Source organism: Hippocampus comes, unplaced genomic scaffold, assembly GCF_001891065.2.
Source record: "Hippocampus comes isolate QL1 unplaced genomic scaffold, H_comes_QL1_v1.1 scaffold128, whole genome shotgun sequence".
NCBI lineage: Eukaryota > Metazoa > Chordata > Actinopteri > Syngnathiformes > Syngnathidae > Hippocampus > Hippocampus comes.
Genome location: NW_017805852.1, coordinates 353,500 through 379,445, shown reverse-complemented (window position 1 = coordinate 379,445; position 25,946 = coordinate 353,500). Strand labels below are relative to the sequence as shown.

The 25,946-nt window shown below is 45.8% G+C and overlaps 1 protein-coding gene and 1 long non-coding RNA gene across 2 annotated transcripts; both read right to left on the bottom strand.

Moving 5' to 3' along the window:
• Nucleotides 1–25,940, bottom strand: bmp2k (BMP2 inducible kinase). The gene is made up of 16 exons (XM_019888485.1): nucleotides 25,116–25,940; nucleotides 18,759–18,877; nucleotides 17,977–18,082; nucleotides 17,759–17,901; nucleotides 16,427–16,548; nucleotides 15,874–15,955; nucleotides 13,480–13,612; nucleotides 13,066–13,169; nucleotides 12,917–12,996; nucleotides 12,194–12,342; nucleotides 11,575–11,759; nucleotides 11,362–11,499; nucleotides 7,733–7,899; nucleotides 6,655–6,809; nucleotides 6,248–6,361; nucleotides 1–1,502 (listed from the first exon to the last, which is right to left on the bottom strand). Exons 1-16 carry the CDS (start codon nucleotides 25,264–25,266, stop codon nucleotides 217–219), a joined length of 3,234 nt encoding a protein of 1,077 aa, XP_019744044.1. The 5' UTR covers nucleotides 25,267–25,940; the 3' UTR covers nucleotides 1–216.
• LOC109526912 (uncharacterized) lies at nucleotides 8,402–10,831 on the bottom strand. The gene is made up of 2 exons (XR_002170434.1): nucleotides 10,702–10,831; nucleotides 8,402–8,699 (listed from the first exon to the last, which is right to left on the bottom strand). It is a non-coding gene; the product is annotated as an uncharacterized LOC109526912 (long non-coding RNA).
• Nucleotides 25,941–25,946: the final 6 nt, after the last annotated feature.

Here is a 25,946-nt window from a genome sequence, read left to right as displayed (position 1 = left end):
TTTATGCACTCAGTGATGCGGTGCCGTTGTAAGTGGTGGCGCATTCGAAATCAGTTTGTTGGATTGCCAAGGTTTCTCTCTCATCACGCCGCGGCCTAAAAAACAGCTTCGGGGGACTTCGGGATTGAAGTGGTCTCAAAAAGTCAGGCGCCGTCTGTTCCACGGACTCTTCCGGGCGACGTAACAGCAAGCGGTCAGAAAGCGAAGACGTCCGAGTCACTGCTTGGATGGAAACGGCGCGGCACCAAACGGGTCCAGTTCGACCGGCTGCTGCCGAGGTCCGCCGGGGACCACCACTTCCGTGAAAGGCACCGCCCCAAAATCGTCCGTGGCGTCGCAATCCCCGTGAAGAGCCGCCGCCCAGGAGGTGCCCAGGTCGCTCTTGCTTTCGGGGAGGCCCCCCGGGTAGCCGCCTCCGTTGCGCCCTCCGTCCTGCGGGTGGAAAGGTTTGGCCCCGAAGGGGTCCAGAATGTCGTCCTTTTGGATTTGGGCGCCGTTGTCCTTCCTTTCCGCAATGGTGACGTCCACGCTGATGTTCTCTTTCGAATCGCTGAGGAACTCGTTGCTGCTCTGCGAGTCCCGCCGTCCCACTTTCTTGGGTCTGCGGACACGCTCCGGGGTACGGAAAGCGGGTTTGGCGCTTTTCCTCCCGCCCGTGGGGGTCCCGTGGTGCCGCTTGCCGCCACCCGTCCCGGCGGCGTCCTGCTTGGTTTTCCTCTGGCGCGACGACAGCTTCTGGAGGCTGCGCTGTTTCAACCTCTGTTGCCGTGGCGAGTCCTCCGCGGACTGGAGAAAAATGTCCTCGGCGCTCCTGGACGTGGTCGGAAACGGGGCGCCCGGTTGGAAGGGGCCGAAGCCGAAGATGTCCACGTCCTCGGCGGGGGAAACGGGCGGCGTCTGGCCGCTGGCGTTCTTGGAGAGGTTCCGGCTGAACGGCGCTTTGGTGAAGACGTCAAAATCCTCGGCCAGCGCCTGTTGGGGGCTGACCTGCCGAAAAGGCGCTTTGGCGAAGATATCTCCCACGACGGGGTCTCCGGCAAGGAAGGGAACGGCACCGAAGATGTCCACCGGGGCGAGCGGGCACCGAGGGTCCACCGGAACTGGATCGGACCGGCCTTGATGCCTCCGCCCGGTGGCGACTTGCTTCTTGGAGAGATTTTTCGCCTTGTCCTCGGAGTCCAAGCTCCGCTTGTCGTCGTCCTCGCCGTCTTCTTCGGACTCCATCAAGAGCGGTCGTTGACCCAGATTCTCGGGCTCGGTGTCCTCGCCGGGTTCGCTGATCGGGCCTTCGTCCTCCTCGGGCTCGTCGGGCTCTTCTTCCTCTTCCTCCTCGCTGCTTTTCGGCGAAGGTGGGTCGGACTCGAAGTCGCTGTCCGAGTCGTCGCCCCTCCTGGTGGACTTGTGGTCTTTGGCCGTCGTCGGCGGCAACCGATCGTCCAGCGAAGCAGAGAGCGGAACGATGCCTTCGGGTGTCGTCGGATCGCTCGCCGTCATGTCGGAACCTGCCGGAACGACACAAAAGGTTCAAGTTGGGGAAGAGGAATCCTTTTCGTTTGGAAGCGTACGCCAGAGTGAAGGCTAGTTAGCGAGTAGATCTTCTCCGAGAGTCCATTCATCGCCTGCTGGCTAAAACCAGCGCTCGGCTTAAAACTATTTTAGGGCCAGCGGCTAACATTGCTAGCAAACTGTTTTTTAAATTTTTTTTTTTGGGGGGGGGGAGCGCTACGTCAAACTGAAACAAAATAATCCCCTTCAAAAAAAAAAAAAAGTCTGCATTGCTCCTAAAATGAAGGCAAACTATTCATGTTGCACTTGACTAAAGAGAAGAAAAGATTGTGATGTGTTTAATTTCCTGAAAAGAAAACGAGCTGTTGATGTTGCACTGACTGGAAAAAAAAAAGGTTTCAACATCTAAAACGAAAAACAAATTTTTCGAACATTCCCAGATGGTAACGGCATTTTTTTTTCCACGTCTCAGGACAGAAGCCGCAGAAATGTCTTACCTCCACCGGGTCCAAAAGTGAAAAAAGGCGTCATTTTGGTCACCGCTTGTTTGTTGGCGGGCTGACGCGAAAAGTACACGGCCCATTTCCGCAAGACACCGAAGACAGTTGGATTCCAGAATTGATATTTGCATTTTTTTTTTTGAAAGCAATTAGAATTTTTGCCATTTTTGTTGCACTCAAAGTTTGCGAGTTGGATTTGAGCAAAACTAAAGGACGAAAGGAACTTCCAATGCGTATTGTCTTTAGGTTGCGGTGAAATCTTGTTCTGCCTTGGTAGGGGGCCGCCTTTTTTTTTTCGATGGCCGCTTTTTTGGTTGGCTTACGCAAAACGAAAACTGCTCCCTTGAAAAAAAAAAAATTGCACAGCTACGTGGCTAATTTATGTCAGCAATTGTACAGTCTTGACAGAAATCTGATGGATTATTTTTTTTTCCCTTGAGATCAGGTTTCTTTTAAGTAAGATTACACACAAAATAAATCTCCATGTAAACCGGCACATACGGGAATGTATTTTTTTTTCATGGGGGCCATCCGGCAGACTGTGGTATCGCCTTCAACGCACGCGTTTCAAATCATTCGCCCTATTTGAAAATGATTTTGATCACCTATTTGTTTGGGGGATTCGGCGAAGATGACGAGGCTGATTTGTTCACCAAATGTTCATGTTTGGTTCAGCCCTGGAATAGTCTTCCATTTTTGCGCGCACTTGTTCATTGAAGGTAAAAAACGAGATGATGGATTTCACCAAGCAAACCTTTGCGAAGGGGTGGCACGTCAAACACGATTTTATTCCAAAATCACGTTAAGGCCTTGGTCAGCCTTGCCGTAGCTGCTTGGCGTTTTGCCATTTTTGAACGTCAGACAGGTGAGAAAAAAAAAAAAAACGCGAGCAGTTACTGCTTTGCTTTTTGGTTCGTTCATTAGCGAGATGAGCACAAAAATACACGATCGACGTTCACCTAACACTTCTGAGATGACTTCCGAATTAAACATAAAACCGACATGTTTGGGAGAGTCGAGTATTGGCAAAAGCCTTTTTTTCTTTCCTCAATTTGTGCTTTTTTTTTTGGTGACTTTTTACTGGCGGCAACGGAACGACAGTCAAGCTAGCACGTCAGGAACATCTCGCTTCTTGAAGTGTGTAGTGGTGGAACATTCAAAAAAAAGGAAATCTTTTTGATCGGTTGTTTGCTTTTTTCAATGTACTTTTATTTCTCAGTAACATTCTGTAAGAAATACAGCCGCACTCACAGGAAGATACAAGAGATTACTCCAAACAAACACACATACAAACACACACACACACACACACAAAGACAGGCCTCGTTTCTTCAACAGGCCACGCACCGGCTGCAAGTATGTTTTCGGAAAACATTTAGCTTTTTCTTTGTGAGCTTGTTTAAAAAAAAAACAAAAAAAAAACAGACAAAACAAAGACACACAAATGTAAACAGCAACAAGTGGGTTAACCTAGCAGGTTGTTTTCATGGCTCGTCCTTCTAGAATCTTCCACCAGTACACGTGAACAAGATGTTTCTGAGCGTGGCTGTTCGGACGCATGCGAGGAGAAGCAAATGATAGTCGAAAAATGTCAAAGGAAAAAAAAAAAAAAAACAACAACACACCTTTAGAAAAAGCAGGCGGTTGGATGAGCAAACGATAGGACCGACTTACCTTTTGGGGGAAAAATTGCGGTGGGGGGTTGAGGGGGGAGGGGGGGGGGCTATGGGTGTGATTAGCGATGGTGGCGACAGCACAGCGCTAACACTCATAAAGCCCTTTTTGGTTTGGATGGACCAAACTTGACAGCGACAACAAAAACATTTCAATCTTCCGCCAAGGTGATCATCAGCCAGTCGGGACCAAAAGGAATCAAAAGTAGCCCAAAACGTGTTTCCGAAACGACATTCAAAAAGCTCGCGCGATTCATCATTGGCTCGGTTTGGTCCACGGAATAAAATGGAGCATAAAAGGCACTTCATTGTCAGAAACACCAAATAAATGCGCAAAAAAAAATAAAAAATAAAAAAAAGTTGTCTATGGAGTAACAGAGCAGTTCACTTCTGGTTTTCCTTCAACTAAACTGTTCCATTAAAATTGAGATTTTTAGAAACGTGTCGAGGCCAATGACGTGCGCCTCCTAATTTATATCATCGACGGACATTAAAATTGGCATTTTTCTCCATTTTTTTTTTTTTGTCATGAGAATTTTCGGTCGTGATCGGTTTCAGAAATTCTCAGTCGAGTCTGCCTTTGACAACAGCACGCAAGACATGGCGACCCACCGAAGGCCATCTTTCATTGATCGACGAAGAATGGGGCTAAATTGTTGAGTCATCGCATCTGCAATCAAAGGAAAAACTAACGGGTGTACTTCATCAAAACAGTCAAAAAATAATAATAAATCACGTTAGCCAACCTTTCTATATTTTTTTGCGACTAAATTCCAATTCTGGGGAAATTTCCCCCAATTAAAAAAATGCACACTTGAAGGGTGATGGGAGAATCTGACGGAAGGTTCTGGAAAGTAGCGCCTCCATTTTGCTTGAATTGAGTGAAGGTCAACACAATTCTTGACAATCAATTCATCGATTTCAAGCTGAAATTCCAGGTCTTGGTGCTTTTGTACTTGGAGTAAAAAGTGACGTTCAGAACCTGCGCCAAAAGTTCCCGCACCTCTCAAACGTCTCAAACGAGAACAATTGGCTAGCTCCAAGTCATATTTTGACATTCCAGGAACTGGAGTTTTGCTAGCTCCTGTAAAACTCAAAATTCTTTCTATCAAACATGTTGAGGACCCTCCAAGTGTGGTCATCTCAAGGACCTCTGAACTCAAGTTGGCCAAAAAGCTGCCAAATGTACAATACAAAGCTCCTCCAAAAAAAGTAAGTTGGAGTCTTGCCTCGACACCGGAAGAAGTCAAACACAGCATTCCCCTTGCTGTCATAAAAACATAAAAAGAACAGACGCGCTAATGGCACAAAAACAACCGGCGCCAAAATAAACAAAATTCCAGAGGAAAAAAGAAAAAAAAATCCATTTTGTCAACGCCAGCCTGTTATAGTCCTCATTTTTTTTTTTCACCTTCTCGTACAAGATCAAACATTCCGACACTGATATTCAAGTGTCGACGGGGTTCCCTTGCATCACAGATCGACTCAAAAATTATTATCGGTTACAAGCGAAGGAAGAAATCGCACCTGTCATGTATATTTAAAAAAAAACAGAAACAAAAACATTCACATTGAGAGCAGGAAGAGGCACACGAGCTATTATTGCATCCGCCCACAACGTGGCCGGCCCGCGTGGAGGGAAGAGCTCAGGCCCTTTAGCGTCGGCCTTTCAAGTCACGCCTTTGCACAAGGATCTTATTCAAAAGTTCGTAAGCTAGCCGGAGGAGTTTGTCGTTAGCGAGCGGGGTGAGTATTTCACGTCAAGCTACGCTAAATCACGTACAAGTTCTGGAGGCCGTTAGCGATGAAGCGCGGCGGCTAAGTTAAGCGACATCGCGCGCGAGTAAATTTCGTCCCATCAAAAATGTTTCAAATGTGAGCGAGCGGCTTGCTGGGACTCTTTGCCCCGGGATATCGAACGGCTTAAGGTGCCAACGCAAACTGACTCAACGTTGTTCTCAAGCGATTTGAAAATTTGTATTTTGTTTGCGCTCAAGAAAACGCACGCATCTGCGAATTTTGACCGTGGCCATTTGCAACTCATGAACTGACGAACGTGTGCTTGAACAGAACAATTCACATTTCAAAGCAATATTTCACTTCATAGATAACAATTAGCGACAACAAACCTTGAGTGGAATGGATTCAATTTTCCAAAGTTTAGGTCCGATGAAACCCGCGAGCGATCTTGGACCGCTACCGATCACGGTTTTCAAAAATGCACGAATGATTGATTGACGACGGCCAGGCGAACCGAATGCCCTTCGCTCGAATGGTCCCGGCTACATTCTTTGGTGGATTTTTTTTTTTTTTTAACCGAGATCGCCTCTGTTGACCTATAAGGCTAATTACAATCAAAGCAGTCACCGTCAAAATTGTGAAAATAATATTCAAAGGAGTTGAGGAAATTGTGTCCAGGAAGTGCTTTTTCGACAACCCCCAGAGGAGGCGCAAGTGAGTCAACTTAGCCGGAAGACGAGCACAGTTGATCTAAAAGCAAAGACTCTGCCGCGGACGGTAGGAGAGGTGGTCGTGGGTCCTTGCGGCTGAAACTCCTTTAAGACTTGCCTGCGTTGGCCACAAACGGCACCGAGCCAAACAGGTCCTCGGCCGGGAGGGGCTTGCCGGAGGCGGGCGGGGGTTGGTCGGCCTCCACGCTGGCCGTTCTCTCCACAGGTTTGTCTGCGTGGAACAAGAAAACGTTGGCACCTGACCCATCAAGGAACGTACAGCTGCCGTGGGTGCATTTGTTCATCGGTATGCTTGCTGTTAGTGAGAAGTCATTCTTCATCATTCCATCCATAGTCAGGGTTGATGGAAAAGGACTTTTACTCAACACATTCGTCACACAATCAGCGGGGAGCAACACTTTGGTGAGTCCAATGTGCTCGATCATGCCATTTTCTTTGCTTTTTGTGTTCCATCTCGAGTTGACTTCTTTTGTGAGAGGCTAAGAAAAGAAAAGCGTCACTTGCTTGCTCGGAGCAGATCAAACTCGCGGTCGATCAGCTCCTCCTCGGTCAGCTTGGAGAAGTTGTCCTCGCCGAACGGGTTCCAGCGCGACATGTCCGGAGGATGGCTGGCGCTCTGGGAGGGAGGGCTGGCGCCGTCCGAGGCCAGCATGGGCGTTCTGCGCGGGGGAGGCCGGGTGGGCGACCAAAATCACTTACTGACTTTGAATTTTTGACGTGATTAACATTTTCAAGTCTGTCATATTATTTTAATGGTTATCTGCCTTAAGTATATTAACATGAGTCAACTTTTGTTGTTTTTAACCCGCTAATATTTGACATTGTTTTTGTCAACATTTTTATCCCAAAATGGTCTTATATATTTTTCTAATGTTTGTAAATGTTCCCGTACATGTTGTCTAACATGTTTATTGTAATATCTTTCTGAATTTGGTGTACTTGGTTCCAGATGATGCAACATTTTTCTAATCATGTATTTTAGTAATACCGGCAACATAGTTTTGGGCTTTCTTCTAAAATTTGTGTTTTTTTATTTTTTTGGTTCTAATATTTTCTCCAATATCATCCTATTCATAGTATTTGTATATTTTTGTCCAATAGTTTATTAATAGTTTTCAATGTTATTTTATTTTTGTCCAATATTTATGTATTTTTCCCACTATTTTTGTAAAACATACCTCTTAACTTTATACTCATATATTTTTAATATTTTCTATCTCAATATTGTGTGGTATTTGCCTGTTTTTCTAATATTTATGTAATATGTACTTTTGTGTTTTTTCTAAAATTTATATAATTTTCTTCTAACATTTCTGTATTATTTTTCTAATATTTTCATAATATCAATTACATGTTTTTTGACGATTTACATTTTCTAAAATTTGTACATTTTCTGTTTTATATGAGTTTACTTTTCTTGAAAAGCCTTTCTTGTTTCTAATATTTTATGTTGCATATTAATTGCTGGAGCATGTTGTTGATAATATTTTTATCGGCACTTTGCTTTGGCTGTCGTAGCTAAGATTAGGACATTCTTTTTCCACGTCGGCGACAATAATTCCTAGTTTTGTGACGGCATTACCTGGGATTGGAGTAGGACGAATCCGCAGGCGAAGGCGTCCCGGCGGCGGGCGTGGTGGCGTTGTAGGAGCCCGGATGCGCCTGGAACTCCAGCGGCGAGGACATGTAGGTGGGGAGATGATGATGATGATGATGTTGTTGAACGAAAGCCTGTTGGTACTGCTGCAGCTGGCGGGGGGCGGGATGTCAAAGAGAAAGAAAGAAAGAGTAGGGCGGGGGAAGAAAAAGGGGCGGTGGAAATGATTTGGTGGCACACGGCGATGAGCGACAAGATGGCGGGATGCTGTTAGAGAGCAGTTCTGGATTTGGGAAGCTGGAGGTGCAGGGGAGGGAAGTGGCGAGGGGGGGCCAAAGTCAAACAAAATCAGCTTCACCATTTTTTTTCTCTTTTTTTTTTTTTTTAATTTGTTCCCATTTTTTTCCATTGTATTTTGTTATTTTAATAGTAGGCCACTTTTTGTCCGATATATATTTTTGTGTTTTACACTTTTCTATTTTATCTCAAACATTGAAACATTTGGCATGATATTTTAGTGTCTATCTTTTAATGTGTATTTTTCTTGTATTCATTTTTCTTTTTTCCTTTGTTTTCCCCCCAAAGATTTGTTTGTCTTAATTTCTTGTCTACTTTTCTGTATTATATTGTCATGTTTCACTGAATATTATTTTGACTACAATCGTCCTATTTGACCCAAATATTTACACGTGGTACGGACGCAGAAGAACGTCACGTAGCTGGTGTTTTGGGGGTTAAAGGCTGCGTCTTGCGCAAACTTGGCGGCACACGGAGGGAGGCAAAGCCACCCTGGCTTTTCAGCCTCTGTTCAATCCCTTCGCCGCCTCGTCGCAGCAGATTGCCGTCCGCCCCAAACAGATGGCGGACGCCGGCGGCAAAGGCGGCTAAAAATTGCCGCCAGTCGACAGTTAAGTTTGAGCGTCTGCTGGCGCCGTGCAGTCGACTGTTTGCACTTGCGGGTGTGGGAGGACGAAGACGGACGGCGTCGCGTGTCTCTTTGCAACTTGGTCGTGTCCTCCACTCTTGTTGGGTATCTTTCTGACCTCAATAAAATGTTATATTTTGATCACAGTTATTGTTGGTTTCATCAGTCTTTTTCGTTGAACATTGATTTTTTTTCCTCTCATTGTGTTATTGACTTTTTTTTAAAGAATATTTGGGGTAATGTTTTGTATATTGTTCAAGCTATATTTTGTAATTTGTTTAATGTTATATTTATATTTTGTGTGTGTTTCTTTTGTAAAATGTGTCAGATTTCCTGATATTTGCCATAAGGAAAATATCATAAATATCAAGCGTCATAAGATGATTGTGGGTTGCTGGGTCGCGTGTAGAAGCCAAAAGGCGAATACACGTTACAGTCACGTGTCTGATGCGGCAATTTTTCATAAGCTACGCGTGAAAGGGGCTGCTGCGTGTTTATCCGGGCGGAAACTCACCATGGCGGCGTACTGGGCCTGAGCGGCGTGAGCGCCTCTCTGCTGATGATACATGGGCTGCTGCTGCTGCATCATCATTTGCTGCTGTTGCTGCAGTAAAGCCTGCTGCTGTATTGACTGCTGCAGAGCCTGTTGGTACTTCATTCAAAAATCCAAACAGTAAATTAATTGAAATGACGGAGACAGGGTCCATGACTCCACGTCGAGCGTTACCTGGAGGTATTGGAGCTGCTGCGCGTTGATGTGTTGCTGCTGTAGAGCTTGTTGTTGTTGTTGTTGTTGTTGGTGGTGGAGCTGCTGAAGCCGCAGGGCACCCGGCTGCAGCTGCTGTAGCACTCGGTGCTGCTGACTGCCAGGCTGCGGCTGCACGCAAGGCTGTCCTGAACCGGGAGTGGGAGCTGGCAACACAAATTACTCGGTGGCAGTCCTTAAACCATATATTCTTGAACATTGGTTAGTTTGGGGTTTTTTTTTGCCTGACATTCTTGTTTGTTTTCAAATGTTTTGCTCATTTTTAATACCTTGTATTTCAATATAAACTTTATACATTTTTGTCAACTACCGTTTCTTTTCCAAATAGTTGTACATTTTTTATTTGATATCCTGCATTAGGGCTATTTTAAAAATTTTGTTATGACGCAGTATTGACTCTTGATTTTTTTGGGCCAGATATTCTTATGGATTTTTTTTTTCAAATATTTCCAAAATCCATTTTTTCGAAACTATGTCTGTATTTTACACATATTTATTGCCTTCAACATTTTTTTTCAGTTCTGGATTTGGGAAGCTGGAGGTGCAGGGGAGGGAAGTGGCGAGGGGGGGCCAAAGTCAAACAAAATCAGCTTCACCATTTTTTTTCTCTTTTTTTTTTTTTTTAATTTGTTCCCATTTTTTTCCATTGTATTTTGTTATTTTAATAGTAGGCCACTTTTTGTCCGATATATATTTTTGTGTTTTACACTTTTCTATTTTATCTCAAACATTGAAACATTTGGCATGATATTTTAGTGTCTATCTTTTAATGTGTATTTTTCTTGTATTCATTTTTCTTTTTTCCTTTGTTTTCCCCCCAAAGATTTGTTTGTCTTAATTTCTTGTCTACTTTTCTGTATTATATTGTCATGTTTCACTGAATATTATTTTGACTACAATCGTCCTATTTGACCCAAATATTTACACGTGGTACGGACGCAGAAGAACGTCACGTAGCTGGTGTTTTGGGGGTTAAAGGCTGCGTCTTGCGCAAACTTGGCGGCACACGGAGGGAGGCAAAGCCACCCTGGCTTTTCAGCCTCTGTTCAATCCCTTCGCCGCCTCGTCGCAGCAGATTGCCGTCCGCCCCAAACAGATGGCGGACGCCGGCGGCAAAGGCGGCTAAAAATTGCCGCCAGTCGACAGTTAAGTTTGAGCGTCTGCTGGCGTCGTGCAGTCAGTCGACTGTTTGCACTTGCGGGTGTGGGAGGACGAAGACGGACGGCGTCGCGTGTCTCTTTGCAACTTGGTCGCTGTTTGCACTTGCGGGTGTGGGAGGACGAAGACGGCGTCGCGTGTCTCTTTGCAACTTGGTCATGTCCTCCACTCTTGTTGGGTATCTTTCTGACCTCAATAAAATGTTATATTTTGATCACAGTTATTGTTGGTTTCTTGTATTTTTCCAAATACTCTTCCGACGCTCCCCGCCAAAATAGTTTTATTTTACACTGAAAAACTACCTACATTTTTTCCTGGTGTCTCAGTATTTTTGACGAATACTTTTCATTCATTTGTCATGGACTAGGATTCATTTTATTCTTCTTTTTTAAAAAATAATTTTGTATATTTCATCAGTCTTTTTCGTTGAACATTGATTTTTTTTCCTCTCATTGTGTTATTGACTTTTTTTTAAAGAATATTTGGGGTAATGTTTTGTATATTGTTCAAGCTATATTTTGTAATTTGTTTAATGTTATATTTATATTTTGTGTGTGTTTCTTTTGTAAAATGTGTCAGATTTCCTGATATTTGCCATAAGGAAAATATCATAAATATCAAGCGTCATAAGATGATTGTGGGTTGCTGGGTCGCGTGTAGAAGCCAAAAGGCGAATACACGTTACAGTCACGTGTCTGATGCGGCAATTTTTCATAAGCTACGCGTGAAAGGGGCTGCTGCGTGTTTATCCGGGCGGAAACTCACCATGGCGGCGTACTGGGCCTGAGCGGCGTGAGCGCCTCTCTGCTGATGATACATGGGCTGCTGCTGCTGCATCATCATTTGCTGCTGTTGCTGCAGTAAAGCCTGCTGCTGTATTGACTGCTGCAGAGCCTGTTGGTACTTCATTCAAAAATCCAAACGGTAAATTAATTGAAATGACGGAGACAGGGTCCATGACTCCACGTCGAGCGTTACCTGGAGGTATTGGAGCTGCTGCGCGTTGATGTGTTGCTGCTGTAGAGCTTGTTGTTGTTGTTGTTGTTGTTGGTGGTGGAGCTGCTGAAGCCGCAGGTCACCCGGCTGCAGCTGCTGTAGCACTCGGTGCTGCTGACTGCCAGGCTGCGGCTGCACGCAAGGCTGTCCTGAACCGGGAGTGGGAGCTGGCAACACAAATTACTCGGTGGCAGTCCTTAAACCATATATTCTTGAACATTGGTTAGTTTGGGGTTTTTTTTTGCCTGACATTCTTGTTTGTTTTCAAATGTTTTGCTCATTTTTAATACCTTGTATTTCAATATAAACTTTATACATTTTTGTCAACTACCGTTTCTTTTCCAAATAGTTGTACATTTTTTATTTGATATCCTGCATTAGGGCTATTTTAAAAATTTTGTTATGACGCAGTATTGACTCTTGATTTTTTTGGGCCAGATATTCTTATGGATTTTTTTTTCAAATATTTCCAAAATCCATTTTTTGAAAATATGTCTGTATTTTACACACATTTACTGCCTTCTACATTTTTTTCAAGGATGGAAACAACGTAACGAGTCTGCCTTCTCTTCTTGCAGTCTTTTGCTTGTTTTTGACGCACCTTTCTGACCGTTGCTGACAGGCGCAGAAGGCCCCGCGCTCATCTTGCCGGGCGTGACGGTGGCCAGCGGCAGGACGTTACTGTTGGCCGCCTTGGGCCTCTGTCGGGGGGCGATGGAGGTCTCTGTCGGGCCCACCGAGTCTCGTATTCTGAATATGGAAAGAACATCATCGGTAAGCTGCGATTTGAAATGACTTCATCAGGCTGTCGACAGGTTTAAGGAAGCCCGAGGTAAGACTTTTTAAGACCGGTCGCATTTCACAATGGGCTACATTTTTCAGGTTTTTTTTTCACGCAAGTATAAACACTGGTTTTATTTTGTGTATTTTTCCATCTCATATTTTTCCTCCAAATTAATTTGTATGTTAGTGAGACGTCTTTTCATTTTTTGTATCAAATATTTTTTCCCATTACAAGGGTGTTTTTTTTTTCAAAATATATTCATAGTTAAAATGTGTTTTCGAATATTTTGTGCAGTATATATTTCCAAATTTGCAACTAAAATGTGTTTTTTTTTAACTACTGGGTAATATTTTGTTTTACTAGTTAAGTGTTTCTGATGTTGGAGGTTTTTGTACCCCCAATTTTCATCCAACATTTTAATATATTTAGAAGTATATTGTGTCTAATATTTATCTATCTGTCCCTAAATTTTTTTTCTTCTTCTGTTTGTATATATATTTTTTTTTTATTCGATACTTTTGCCCCCAAAAGTAGCAGTACCTTGCTTTTGTCATACTCTTCTTGGCGGCCACTTCGCTGGCCGTGAGAGGCTCCGGTAAGGACGTGGGGATGGGAGAATTCTGTCAAGACAATCATTCCGTCACTATGCAGTCATTGGCAAGAAAATAAAAAGTCTGCGCTGTACTTACAAAGATATTTGGCACAGGACAGTCCCTTCTTGCAAATTTAAAGGCAAAGTAGGACACTTGGTATATGTCGGGTCTCTTCTCCTGGTCTGGTTCGAGCATATATCCTGTAGGGAAGCAGGACCGGTCAAGAACTGTGGGATGCGCTTCTCCTTTTGGCCACTGGCTGGAGCCATTGCTCCACTACAATAAGGGCAAGGGAGAAGAGCGGAAAACCAGCAGGCAGGCAGACAGTAGTCCTGACTGGTTTAAACAGGCTCAACTTGTGTACAGATGGCTCTGTGCTAGAACACTCGCTCGCACACACACACAAAAAATAAAAAGAAGGCTGAGTGTGCAGATTAGCTCATGAAAAACCGCGTCGGCCCACATTCAGTCAATGGCCAAACATTTGCGAGCGAATATAAACGGACTCACGGATTAAGCAGTGCAACTTGAGGGAGAACTTGGAGTTGTCGGGAACGATAAAGGTTCCGTCGCATATGGCAACTTGACTCTCGCCGAATGGAAGAGAGAAGAAACACAGCTTGTACAACAAGCATCCCAGCGCCTGAGGGAACAAACGTTGGGCGGTTACGAACGCTGCCTCTGGCACAGAACGGAGACACACACAAAAAAAACAAACAAACAGAGATGAGAGACACTTGGGCCGGACACCTGGAACTTGACACTGTCCCTAAAATACCTGCTTCGGTTTTTCGTTTTTGATTGACATGCTGGCTAAATTTCATGTTACATCATGGAATGGTTAATGCCTTACGGATGCCTAAAAATGATCAAAACTAATCCAAAAAGGTTCCCTTCAAACAAAAACGGCCGACGTCCTGTCTTTTCAGGGATGGCCTCTTGAGACGTTTTTGCGGGACGCGCCACATCGCATTTTACCAGGTGAAACAAATATCAGGAGCTGAACTTTCCCAAAAATCTTTCGGAGGATTTTGTCTTTGAGGGATGCTTAGAAAATGTCAAAATGATCCTAAACGGCAGCTTTCAGACAAAAATGCCAGGCATTTTTGTCCTTTCGGTTACAGCTTCTTGAGGCTTTCTTGTGCGTTCACTCTTGATTGACATGCTTACCAAATGTCGTGTGGCTACATGCAAATGTCCTCATCAGGGGCTGAAAGTTCAAAAACTCTCGAGGGCCGCCTTTGCCTAGGAATGATGCCAAAATGGCTGCTTCAAAATAAAAAGGCAGACCTCCTTCCCCTTTTCAGGCGTAGCTTGAGATGGTTTTTGTGGGTCTACTCATCACAAATGCGCTGATCAAATTTCAGGTTGCTAGATGAAACCGGCTTTGGGGGGGCTGATTTTTTAAAAATAAGTCTGTCTTTGAAGAACCCCCTAAAAAATCCCCCCCCAAACGGCAGAGTTTCTGCATTTTTTTTCTGGCGTGGCTTCCGGAGACTTTTTTTGAGGGTCTCTTCATGACAGACATGCCGAACAAATTCCATGTTGCTAAAGGCAAGTAAGTGGCTTCAAGGGCCGAATTTTCAAATTCAGGCACAACTGAAGCCACTCGGGCTGTTTGTTACTGAGTTAAGGACTCAGGCGGCGAGTATTCCGCCCCGAGCAACGTGGCCGTCCAAACAAACAAATGCAGGCTGCTTATGAATGATGCAATGAAATGTGCCGACACTGCAGTTTAGGAGATAAACCACTTTGGAATCAGTCAGCTGCCTTGAGGACTTCTGCCTTGGAGCACTCATCTTGTAGCTAATAATCAGGCGTGTGCGTAGAGACACGCTCCAAACATAGAACAGGAAGGCAGTGTGCTGGCGGGGGTGGCGGCTAACAGGAAGCACGGAGGTGGTGGGGTTTTTTTTGCCCAACAGTTTTCGTTTCACATTGTGAAGTTTGTTTACGTGCTCAATTCATTATTTGAGTTGGCCCCTACCCCAGCTAACTTTGAGTGAGAGGCAGTATAAACTCTGGACTGGTCCCCCCGGCCATTTTCCAGGGCATGACGACAAAAACGGGTTCACACTTAGGTCCACATTTTTGTAAAAGAACAAAATATTCTGAACATTGATATTTTCCATGGATATGGTTGGCCTCATAGCATAACTTCTAGTGATTAAACATCCTGCCACAGTATCGGAAAAAAAATGTGCTCGCGAAACATTCCGAAAATGTTCAAAAATGACAAAGGCAACTCTGCTATGATTCGGCGAACTTGGTAGAAAATGACAAAACAAACAATTCACGCCCAGACACTTAAAATGGACAAACACCCGACACGAGCTCCTGACATCACTTGTTTGGCCACGCCCCCTTTTGTTTTATTTAAAATCAATAAATAGATAAATACACTGCTACTTTTCCTTAATACACTGTCATTTAAAAAAAACTAATGTTTTTGAGAGGGAAGAACAACTTAAAGGCATTTTATTTAATTCCGATCGGGAAAACTGATTGGACATGGGAAGTAAATGGAACCGCGAGCTTGGCGACGGAACAAATTCAACTGCTAAGTCAAGGCGCCGCCGCATTATCGCGGTGACAGACGAAGTTGAAGCCGCGCTCGTGACGCTGGCTGCGGTCCAAACTCTGCTCTCACCTTCAAATCAAAGTCCTCACCTGGGACTCGTGATCTCAAAATGGAGGCCTGACAATGTTGTTGCAAGAGATTCTGCGCAATTTCTTTTTTTTTTTTTTTTTAAAGAGGGGAGGCGGGGGGAAGCAAAGGTAAACAAGAGTTGGGCGAGGCCGCAAGGAGGAAGAGGAGGAACCTGTCGGGGCAGAGTAATGGCAAGAGGCACACATGCGGGACAAACCAGCCTTGCAACACCACCACCACACACACAAACTTACCCATATATCAGCCTTAGTGGTGATGGCCTTCCCCGCGTACAAGTTAATCATCTCCGGCGCCCGGTACGACAGTGTCGTGTACCTGTGGCGGTTAAAAGGAAGAGGCGCTGAGTGACACGAAGACATTTTAATGGACAAAGCAACTTATTAATTATTGGACAGAAATGTGACTTTCAAACATACCCACCCTGGATGTAAATACTGAAACGGGCGTTTTGGTGTTAGCAAATAATTAGCAAAGTAGGCTCGACGGTTATCGGAGAGTGGTCGGAACATGCTAGACAGTAACAAGAATGGGTTGGACAGTGACGAGAATGTGTCAGACAGTTACTGAAACAGGCTTGTCAGTCTTCGACATAATTTGTCCCCCCCCCACCCCCAAAAAAACAAAAAACAAAAAAAAAAAACCCCACACATAATTCCGAAGTGTTTGTTTGTGACAGACTTCAATTACATCTTTGAAGTGATTTTTCAACGGGACGCGAAACAGAACGTGTCAGATAAATATCACCCTGCCCGCCTGCCGCGGCTTTCTAAGATTTATTGAGCTCACTTTTTTATCTCGTCCTCCACAGCGGTCACGCCATCTTTGTGCGGCTGCAGAACTTTGTGGGTGGCGCTGCCAAAGTCACACAGCACGTAGCTGCCCTGGTCATTCAGCAAGATGTTCTCCACCTGCCGAGGAGAACCAGTGTTGATTCATCACGAGTATTTATAGAGAGCGAGAAGATGACAAGGGTGTAGCTAATAAACAGGTGACAAATCATCATCAGTAGGAGGCGTTGGTATGCAAAGTTCCTCTGGGAACAGCCCTAAAATGGACACGTGCTGCATCTTTTGGGACGTGGCCCCTTGAGAGTTTTTCGGTGGGTCTAAGAGTAACGGGAGTTGAGGCCTGAATTTTCCCTTTTTTTTTTCCATCTGCCAAGTATATTTGGTAAAAATTCTGAAGCAATCAGATGAAATCTGTAGGACAAGTTGGCATTCCTACCACCAAGCTTCCACAGTCATCTGGCTCGTAGCCATTTTCAAAACTACGCTGAAAACCGAGGTCAACTGAAGGCTTCAAAGTTAGGCCACTTAGTCACCGAGGAACATTTGTGAGAGGAGAACGAGGAGCATGTGGGAGTTCTGGATGGGGGTTTCTGCAGCGGAGGAAGGAAATAAGAGCGTGACCTGGCAAAGGAAGCGGGAAGGGGGAGCAGAGGTGCAAGATGAAGCGGATGTGCTGGAAGAATCCGGAAAGCTCTCGTGCTGATCAAGCACATTTTTTAATTCAATTCATCTTTGTTTGGGGACAACGCACAAGCTACACTCTGCTGTTTTAATTGACGTTTCGGCATCTGGCTGAGGGAGTAGGTAACACTCGGTTGCTAACCAAAACAGCAGCATCTAGTCGAACTGTAACCATTCATTTCTGGTGGCGGAAAATAGAAACGTGCGTTTTTCCCGGATTGTTTGTAAACAGTCAACTAGTGTCCATTCTTCAAATAGTCGCTGAGCCCCAATTGGTCTCTGCGTGCGTCACGCACTTATGATGAAACACCTTTCTCACATACCTATGAAATAAATGCTTCCTCATACACTGACACTGGATTACAGTCCAAACGGACGGACGGGTTCCAGCGACTATTCGCTGCACTTTCAACATCACGAACGAGATGCCACACGACCGGCGGGACCTCTGTGGAATGTTGTCAGGCGCCGTAGTCAGCGTAGCAAACATTAAAAAAAAAACAAAAAAGCCAAGCTATGTTGCTCAGCTAAACGCTAATACTGTGGATGCTGTACATTCGTCAGAAAATGGACGGAAGAGGAGCAAACGACACCACGGCTCATTCACGCGCGGCTACGGCGAGTGATATTTTTCAAGATGGCGTCTTACCTTGAGGTCCCGGTGGATGACGGGCGTCTTGCACTGGTGCAGCCGCGCCACCGCCTCGCACGTGTCGCAGAAGATGTGCAGCACCTCGGCCTCGGTGAAGCCCACGTTCAGACGCTGGTTCATCTGCTTCACCACCTGGCCCGCTAAAACGCAACAGCAACAACCCAGTTGAGCAGTCACGGTTCCCACTGAGGCGCCATTTTGTGAACAGGAAGTACCTTTGCAGTACTCCATGAGGATGAGGACCTCCCACACGCTGTCTGATACGGTGTTGACAGCAGAGTCCAGGTAGCCCACAATGTTTTTGTGGCCCGACAGCTCCTTCTGCGCGGCGCATGAAAGATAATAAAAGTTTTCGGGAGCACTTCTTTTGCACAAAATGGCTGCCTGTCTTGTGAGAAGGTATCTCAGTAAGCGTCAAAAGGATTATTGCTAATTTCACCTGTGCGCCTATAAACTAAATCCAAATTGTACCCAAATAAATGTTTTTTTAAAACTGTTCTAAAAGGATGATAATGCAAAATGAAGTTTTATGAGTTTAACACAACTGAACTCTATTGGATGAAAAAATATTTAAGCCACTCTCACATCATGTCCAGTTTGAACATTTCATTTCATGTATCACACGAACAATCACCGGTGGAGCAGATCAGTGCACAAGGCGCATGCAGCAGGCGCAAAAAAACCTCTAACCATGGGCCTGCGCCGCGCTTTCTTAGTGCTTCACAAGTTCATACGAAGAACGCGTTTGGTTTTCCAGGTCCAGAAAAGCGCCAACGAAGTCTGACGCATTATAATTATTATGATTACTGATCCGTGACAACATTTCTCCACAAGCTAGCCAGCCTGATCAAATGTGAAATTCAGTGGAAATCTCTGTGCGGTTCTTTGAACGGGGAGATGACATCATCCTTTGGCTTTTTTTTTTTCTTCATCATCACACTTAAGACTTTGAACGGAGCCGAAACTGCATGCGTGCATCGCGCCACGTGGCTCTCACCATGATGGTAATCTCCCGCTTGTGGACGTTGAGGTCGGGCACGTTGTTGACGTACATGCGCTTGAGGGCGCAGCGGATGCCGCTGTGCGTACGGGCCAGGAAAACCACCGAGAAGCCTCCTGAAAACACAAACAAAACGTTTTTTGACATACGGGCACCGCTTGGACGACTTTACACAGCCCCCGCTTACAGTTTGCGCTGCTTATCAGAAGCTACCGCACCGAAACGCAGACCTCGAGGCTAAATCGGGTCACTTCCAACCTTGCTACGCAGTAGGCTAACTATGCTGGCGGTTCAAATTAGGACGAGTTTATCGAGATTGCAAAGGAGTCAACAATGGCGAGTTTGTTGTGCAACAAGTGAGCTCGGGTCAGCTCGAGGGAGGACGGGGGGTGATGGGGGTTCGAGCGACGCTGGCTGTCACAACAGCGGGAGTTGCCGCTGCTCGGCTTTCTCCGCGTCGGCCGACCGAACGACAAAACACGCAAAACCGCCGATAAACAGCGCGAGGCGAAGGCGTCACGTAGCGTTTTTACGAGCGAGAGTAACCCGTGAGTCATCCAAGGTGTCGTAAAGATCCGACTGGAGGGAAGGGGCGGATGGAATCCAGATGCTTCAGGCCAACGCGAGAAGCGGTTTGTTACCAAAGGGGGCTTGTTTACTCGCGGCGTAAAGAAGCAGCTCGGCTCCCACTCGACTTGAGTATGCACATGATCAGGAGAGTCAATATTGGGACACGTGTTCATTGCTTGTCAGCAAATATCTGACGGCGGGTCATCAAAATGATGTTCTGAACCATTCGCAGGTGTCTCAATAGCCCTCGAGGGGGCGATGCTGTCTCACGTGAGCGATTTTAATTGTAAAATTTGCTGAGTGGAATGCTTGAAAGATTTTGCATTGGCCATATTCGCAATGTCAAAATATTGTGCAAAATTAGGTTGATGGTTTCTTTTTTTTTTCTTCAGACAATGGTCTTGTTTGGAGAGAAAAACCGTTACCGAGCTGACAGTTTGGGCTGTCACTTCAGCCTTGGTCGGATCGGGCCACTACTTCCTTGTGACACGTTTTCAAAACAGCTGACCGGGTCGGGAAACCTTCAAAATGAGGCTCCCCGACCCGGTCAAGGCTGCGCTCCAACACCTTGCCGCCGTCAATGCGTCACAAAAAAAAGAAAAACATCTTAAACCTAATCCAACCGATAAGCAGGCAGGATGAACGTCATAGCGCTGATATTCTGTGCAGCCTTCGTCTTGAACAAAAAGTCAGTGAGCAGTCACGGTAACTCAAGTTGAGCTCCGCTCCCACATACCGGTGTGGCTAACGCTCTTGGGTTTGAGCCCAACTTGCGATGTAAACAAATAGTTTTCAGCTCAAACGGCCGTGTAAAATGTCCATTAGGGTCCATTTGACTCCAATGAATGTTGGAGGATGTTTGGAGAGAGAGAGAGAGAGAGAGAGAGAGAGAGAGAGAGAGAGAGAGAGAAGCTTGAGCTGCGTCCACTTTTTAAAATCTTTGGTATCGAGGATCACATGAGGGAAAAAAAAAAAAAACAGCGGCGTCTCAGAATGAAATCCAAGCGGATGGTATCACTCTGACTGGATCGCAGAGTTTGCCGGTCTCAAGAAAAGACCCGGGCGACTCCTCGCTTCGAGTTCGTCCGAGGCCACCTGCTGCGGGATCAGGTTCTCACTAAAATCGCCGCTCCAAGCACGTGGTGGCTGGAGGGAAACCGGGGGGGGCAGGGGCACCTCACACATACCAACGTTTTAGACAAAAGGAGGGTCCCCCTCGGAACCCCGGCGGAGCCCTCGACTCGCTGGACGAGACTTCCAATTGAACCGGCCGGCAATGGTGACGTCAACGCTGACCCGGGCAGCGCAGAGGCCGCCGCTGCTGCACGTTGACGCCAAGGACAAGAAACAAAGAACGGATTGATGGCGCGTCATGTCTAGAAGCCCTCATCTTGGTTATTTGATGAGCTAACGTCAGCCGTTTGTCCAACAAGCAACTGACAAATACCCAGCGGCCAATCGGGACGGTTGGCAAACGAGGACACACACACACACACACACAAAAAAAAAAATGGGGGAGGAAGAAAAAAAGGAATGGATTTCCAACCTCGGGGGACCGTTTGGCCGGCAGCCGCTTGCCACTAAATAGCGCCTGTCGTCGTTTGAAAAGTCACATTTCCCAAATCCTCGAGAGATTTGTCATGATAGGGGCTAATCTGCGACCCAAAAGTGGCCCGACACAAATTGCAAAAGTACAAAAGTTTGCGGTGAGAGTAGAGCTCAAGCATTTGAATTGGAACAAGGTGTGAGGCGGGGATTTTCACCAAAAAATAAAAAATAAAATTGGGGGGGGGGGGGGGGGGGCCTTTTGGGGGGGGCGGTCATGCTCCAGTCAAAAGATTTACCTCTTGAATATTCAATCCCAGGTACGTCTTTTTCACGTCAAGAAGTGGCGGAATTGAAAATGGCCGGCAATGAATGAGCAGCCAAGGGCTGCGGTGGCTTCTAATGCATGAAAAATGCCCAAAGTCAGGCTCGTTTGTTGTTGTTTTTTTTAAAAAAACAGGACAAAGATGATGTCACACCCCTTTGAGAGTCCATTCCAATTCAAGAAATTGTCAGTCGTCTCGGAGCGGTCGAGCAAGCGGGTGGTCTGCAAACGTGACCCACTTCAGGCTGCCTTCAAGCCTTGACAAGTCTCACCACAGTGACAGTCCGGATGCGGCAGCGGCAAAAAGTTCCGGACGTCTAAAAATAGCCATTAGGGGTGCGTGTGTGTGTGTGTGTGTGTGTGACTGGGGTGGGTGAGTGGGGTACTCGGGGGAATTGCTTTTCCACAGGCAGACGACACATTTCGCATTTTGCAGGGGGGGACGCATCGTAGCGGCGGAACTCAAAGCGGATGTTTTACCGTAATCCAGGGGGGTCCAAACTCGGTCAAAAAAAAAAAAAAAAAAGGGCCATAACAGGCGGGAAGTCACGACGGCAACTTATAAAGCGACGCCGTCCGATAACGTCACTGGTTGGCGACACAGCGGAATGAAGGACCCCTATCACCGAACATTTGTTCCATCCCGACGACTGTTCATAAGTTTCATGAAAAAACTTACGAAGGGGAACACTGTACGGTTAGCTTTAGTTAGCATAGCACACCTCGAGTTAACATCCATCGTTAGCGTCGGCATTTGGCTCGGCTCCCTCTTGAGATGGGCTCATCGGGATTGGCGTGGACTCAATGAGCGAGCACAAAAGACGGCGCTGACGCCCGTCATGGGAACACAGACTACGCTCCCCCCCCCCTATCACGTTGGCATTCTATGAGTCGACAAAAGAGCCACAATGCGAGCATTCATCAGCCATACAGTATGCTAATCATGGCCATTCGCAAGGTTTCGACAGCGCGCAGGGACAGACGAGACGGCCAAACCGGTTTACTCAGAGCAACATCGGCATGTACGCGCACACGCGGACCACTTCAGCGGCTAACGCTAACTTTCACCAGGATTGCACTTTGTTTTGTTCAACTCTTTTTTGTTTTTTTTTTGCAACATGCTAAGTAAGCAGACCGTTTTGTTTTTATGATTACTAACTTTTTTTCAAGTCAAGTCCAATTTTATTGTCAATTTTTTTTACACACTTCACCCCCTCTCCATAAATCTCCATTTTGGCTCTTAAAATGTCTATTTTTGCCTTGTCACTTTTATTTTGCACCTTTTAAATTACTACGTTTGAATTGTTCACAACTACCAATTATTTGTTCCATGACATCACAACAATTTTATTGTTGTCAAATTTCACTCCCCCAAAAATGACATTTTTCCACAGAAAAACTTCACAAGATCTAAAAAAATAAATAAATAAATAAAACTTTTATCCATTAAATGTTCAATTTTCATTCACATTTTAACCTCATCAAGGTCTATATAGTTGGACTATTGTAACGACTCCCGTCTGAAGTACCATCAAAACGGCAGCCTTGACTTGTCCTTCCTAAAAGAACAACGTTATCTCTGTGGATAGAAATCAAAACATGGACACTTTTGCAAACTCATTTCCTTGCCAATCCCCTCGCGAGGCAGGCAACCAAAAACGCGTCGCAGGCTCATGGCTACTTGTGGCGACCAGTCGATGTTTGCCAGCGAACGTAAATGGAGCAGACTGCGACGTGAACAACGGGCGATGAGTCAAAAGGTCAGCGCCGAAGGGGAATCTTGTGATTTTCATTCAACAGCCAAATGGCTGAAAACATCACATGATCTCTTTTGCTACCTCGAGTGCGCAACGAGCACACGAGAGAGGAAGCTATGCTGTGGATACGGTGGGGACGTATCCCAGGAGGAAAAAATTGCATTTCCCATATCTAAACTATTTTCATGCACAAATAACAACTCCCCTTTTCATAAATGTGATGTCACAATTGCTTGCCCCTCAGTAGGGTAAGGTGGCTTTCGCGTTAAAGCAGCAGTGACTATCATCCCCCACCAATCGACGGTAACCGAGGTTCTTGACTGACATGAGATGGTGGAGGGGTCTAAGATGCTAAGCTAACACGTGCAGATCACTACGTCTTGAAAAACAAAGGTTGTGTGATCAATCAAGCGAATGTCAAATACCAACACGGTAACTACGGCCGCTAATGCTAACACAACAACCCAATACCAAGGTTGGGTTGCGACGGCGATGGCCAATCGTTCTTGTAAGCTGCATTGATTACAATCTGTTAACAAATGGAGCATTTATTTCCGAGATTAGCGCTTTCTTGGCTCAATTAGCAACAAAAAGCCCAAAAAGGCCGAACGTCATGAAAAGGAGAAGCTGCGGCCGACAGGCTGCCACTTCCTCCTGCCAGGCAACGCGTCACATGATGGAAGCGTCGCATGACTTTTCTTCTTTTTTTGAATCTTGATGTCATTGCACCACAACTTTTCACAATCGCTTCCCGTTGGGGCCCGAAAAAAACCCAACGGAAATCTTGACATTTTCCATGGCGGCACTGTTGCTAGCGAGATTTACCACCAAGCCTACGCAATGCAAGCGGGGCAGACGCACGTGTCGCGGCCAACCAAAAACTACGGCGGGGCCGGTGGTCAAACCTGTCAGGTCACATGACCACACGGCACGACAGTTTAGTCCAGGAAGTGAGCAAAAACAGGTTTACCGTGTGACCCAACCGCATGTTTACAAGGTTACGTGGGGACACGCCATTCAGGCAAGTGACAAAAACTTGCTTCCAAGGCTAGCATGCTAAACCAACACGCTGATTAGTTTTTGCTGCCGACTTTATTTTTCGCAAAATATATTTTTTCTCATCTTATTACTTTCCCCTGAAATATTACAAAGTGTATTCGTGACATTACAACTTTTTACAATGACCTCTTAAAATGTCTTACATTCGCTGTACATTTGTTAAAAATAACTTTTTTGAATAGTAAAATGATACAAAAACTCCTCATCACACTAAGTTCATCAAAATTGCCGCCATTTGATTCTGTCATCTCTTGTACGACTTTTTCACAATGACAATTTTACTCGAGAACTTTACCCTATGAATTTTTGTAAATCGCATTTGTTATGATTGAAGATTACAACATTTCGCTGTCACATTACAACTAATTTGGAAGGTAAAACTTCTTATATCTCGACTCTCTAAATCCCGACAACTTTACTCACAAACAAACAAAGACTCTCTTGGCGTAAGAGAGCAACTTGAATCTTTTTTGACTTACAGCCTCTGGTTCAGTGACAACTTTTTACAGCGTTACTATCTGAAATTCTTCTCTTACCACAATGTGTTGGTAAGAATTGTTTTTATTGTTAAAATGGCAACTCACTCAGTGAAATATGGCAAACGTTTCTTGCAAGTGCAACTTTACACCTCAGTAAATTTCAAACGTCTCCAATGTTCTTGAACAATACGCAACTTGCAAGGACCACCTTATCAGTTGTCCTTTGGAGATGTTTCCAAGTGTGTTTCTATGTGCAAATATGGCTCAAAAGCCCTCAGCTTGTCCAAGTAGGAATCGAAAATGACACTTTTTACCTCACTATGGGTGTGTGGGGTCGGGGTGGAATAAAAATGTTGCTTTTATGGCTCAAAAGTGTGTCAAAGTGCAGGCTGCTCGTCAGTTGCAGTGAACCTTGACAAAGTGCTTGTTGACATAAGAGGCTTGGGCGTTGTTATCATTGGGGGGGGGGACTAACACCCCCCCCCCTTTAGTGAACGACACTACAGCTGTTGCCGATTTTTCTTCGGCGTGGGGGGGGACGTTCGGAAAGTTGCTTAAAGTTGATGTGTTTGTGTGTGCGTGCGTTTTTATGGGAGACGGGCGTGTCCAGCAAACTTACCCTCGGCAACCAGCTCCTCCACAGTGACTTGATACCGGCCGACGGCGAACACTTTGCCGAAGTAGCTGCTGAGCCCGGAGCCGGATCCGGAGGCTCCCCCGGGGCCCCCGCCGCAGCTCTCAGACTTTGGCATTCTGGAAAACTTCTTCATCTTTTCTTGTTGTCGTTGTTTTTAACGAATCCCGGCGCTCAATTGAAACTGGAACAAAACGCGGAAAAAAAAACTGGCACAAAAGTGCAGTCCTATTTATTTATCTCGGTTCTTCTCTCCTCCGAAGCGGAGCCTTTTCTGGCTCTCGGCATCGGGTTAGGGAACCTCCGTCCGACCCCGCCACTTTCGGGTAGGTCGTGCAGGTGACAGCGTCCACCTTGACGGTGACGAAGAGGCTGGGTTGGCTGCTTAGCTTACGTGACACTAGCGGCTAACTCGGAGGGGCGCTGCTTTTATAAAAGAAAAAATACAAACTAAAAAAAACAGCGGAAAAAATAAACAGTGGCAATTTGAAAAATATATCCGCGTCCAGTGGTTAAACCCTCCGGTGGCTGATAATATACCCAGCCTGGTTGTCGTCCGAAGCGGCAGCGGCGGCGTCGGGGGGCTTTCCACGCCGCGACGAGGCGTTAGCCACCAGCTAGCCAGCAAGCAAGCTAACAGGCTTAGTCAGGAGATCCTCCCGCCACCGTACGAGCGCAGGTAAGCCAAAGTAAAGCCGCGAACGGGGCTCCTCTTGGTCGGCGGAGCCTCAGGCGAGGCGGCGTGGGGCGGGCTCGTCCACGCCAGCGGCACGTCGCTTGTTCCTCGCTGCCATTTTCGCAGGTTCGTGGCGACTG

Excerpts from the sequence above, each read along its gene's own strand:
- bmp2k (XM_019888485.1), bottom strand. The coding sequence starts at position 25,266 with ATGAAGAAGTTTTCCAGAATGCCAAAGTCTGAGAGCTGCGGCGGGGGC. Across the intron at positions 13,170-13,479 it reads CAAGTTGCACTGCTTAATCC|GATATATGCTCGAACCAGAC; the intron begins GTGAGTCCGTTT and ends GCTTCCCTACAG. Across the intron at positions 1,503-6,247 it reads GCCGTTTGTGGCCAACGCAG|GTTCCGACATGACGGCGAGC; the intron begins GCAAGTCTTAAA and ends TCGTTCCGGCAG.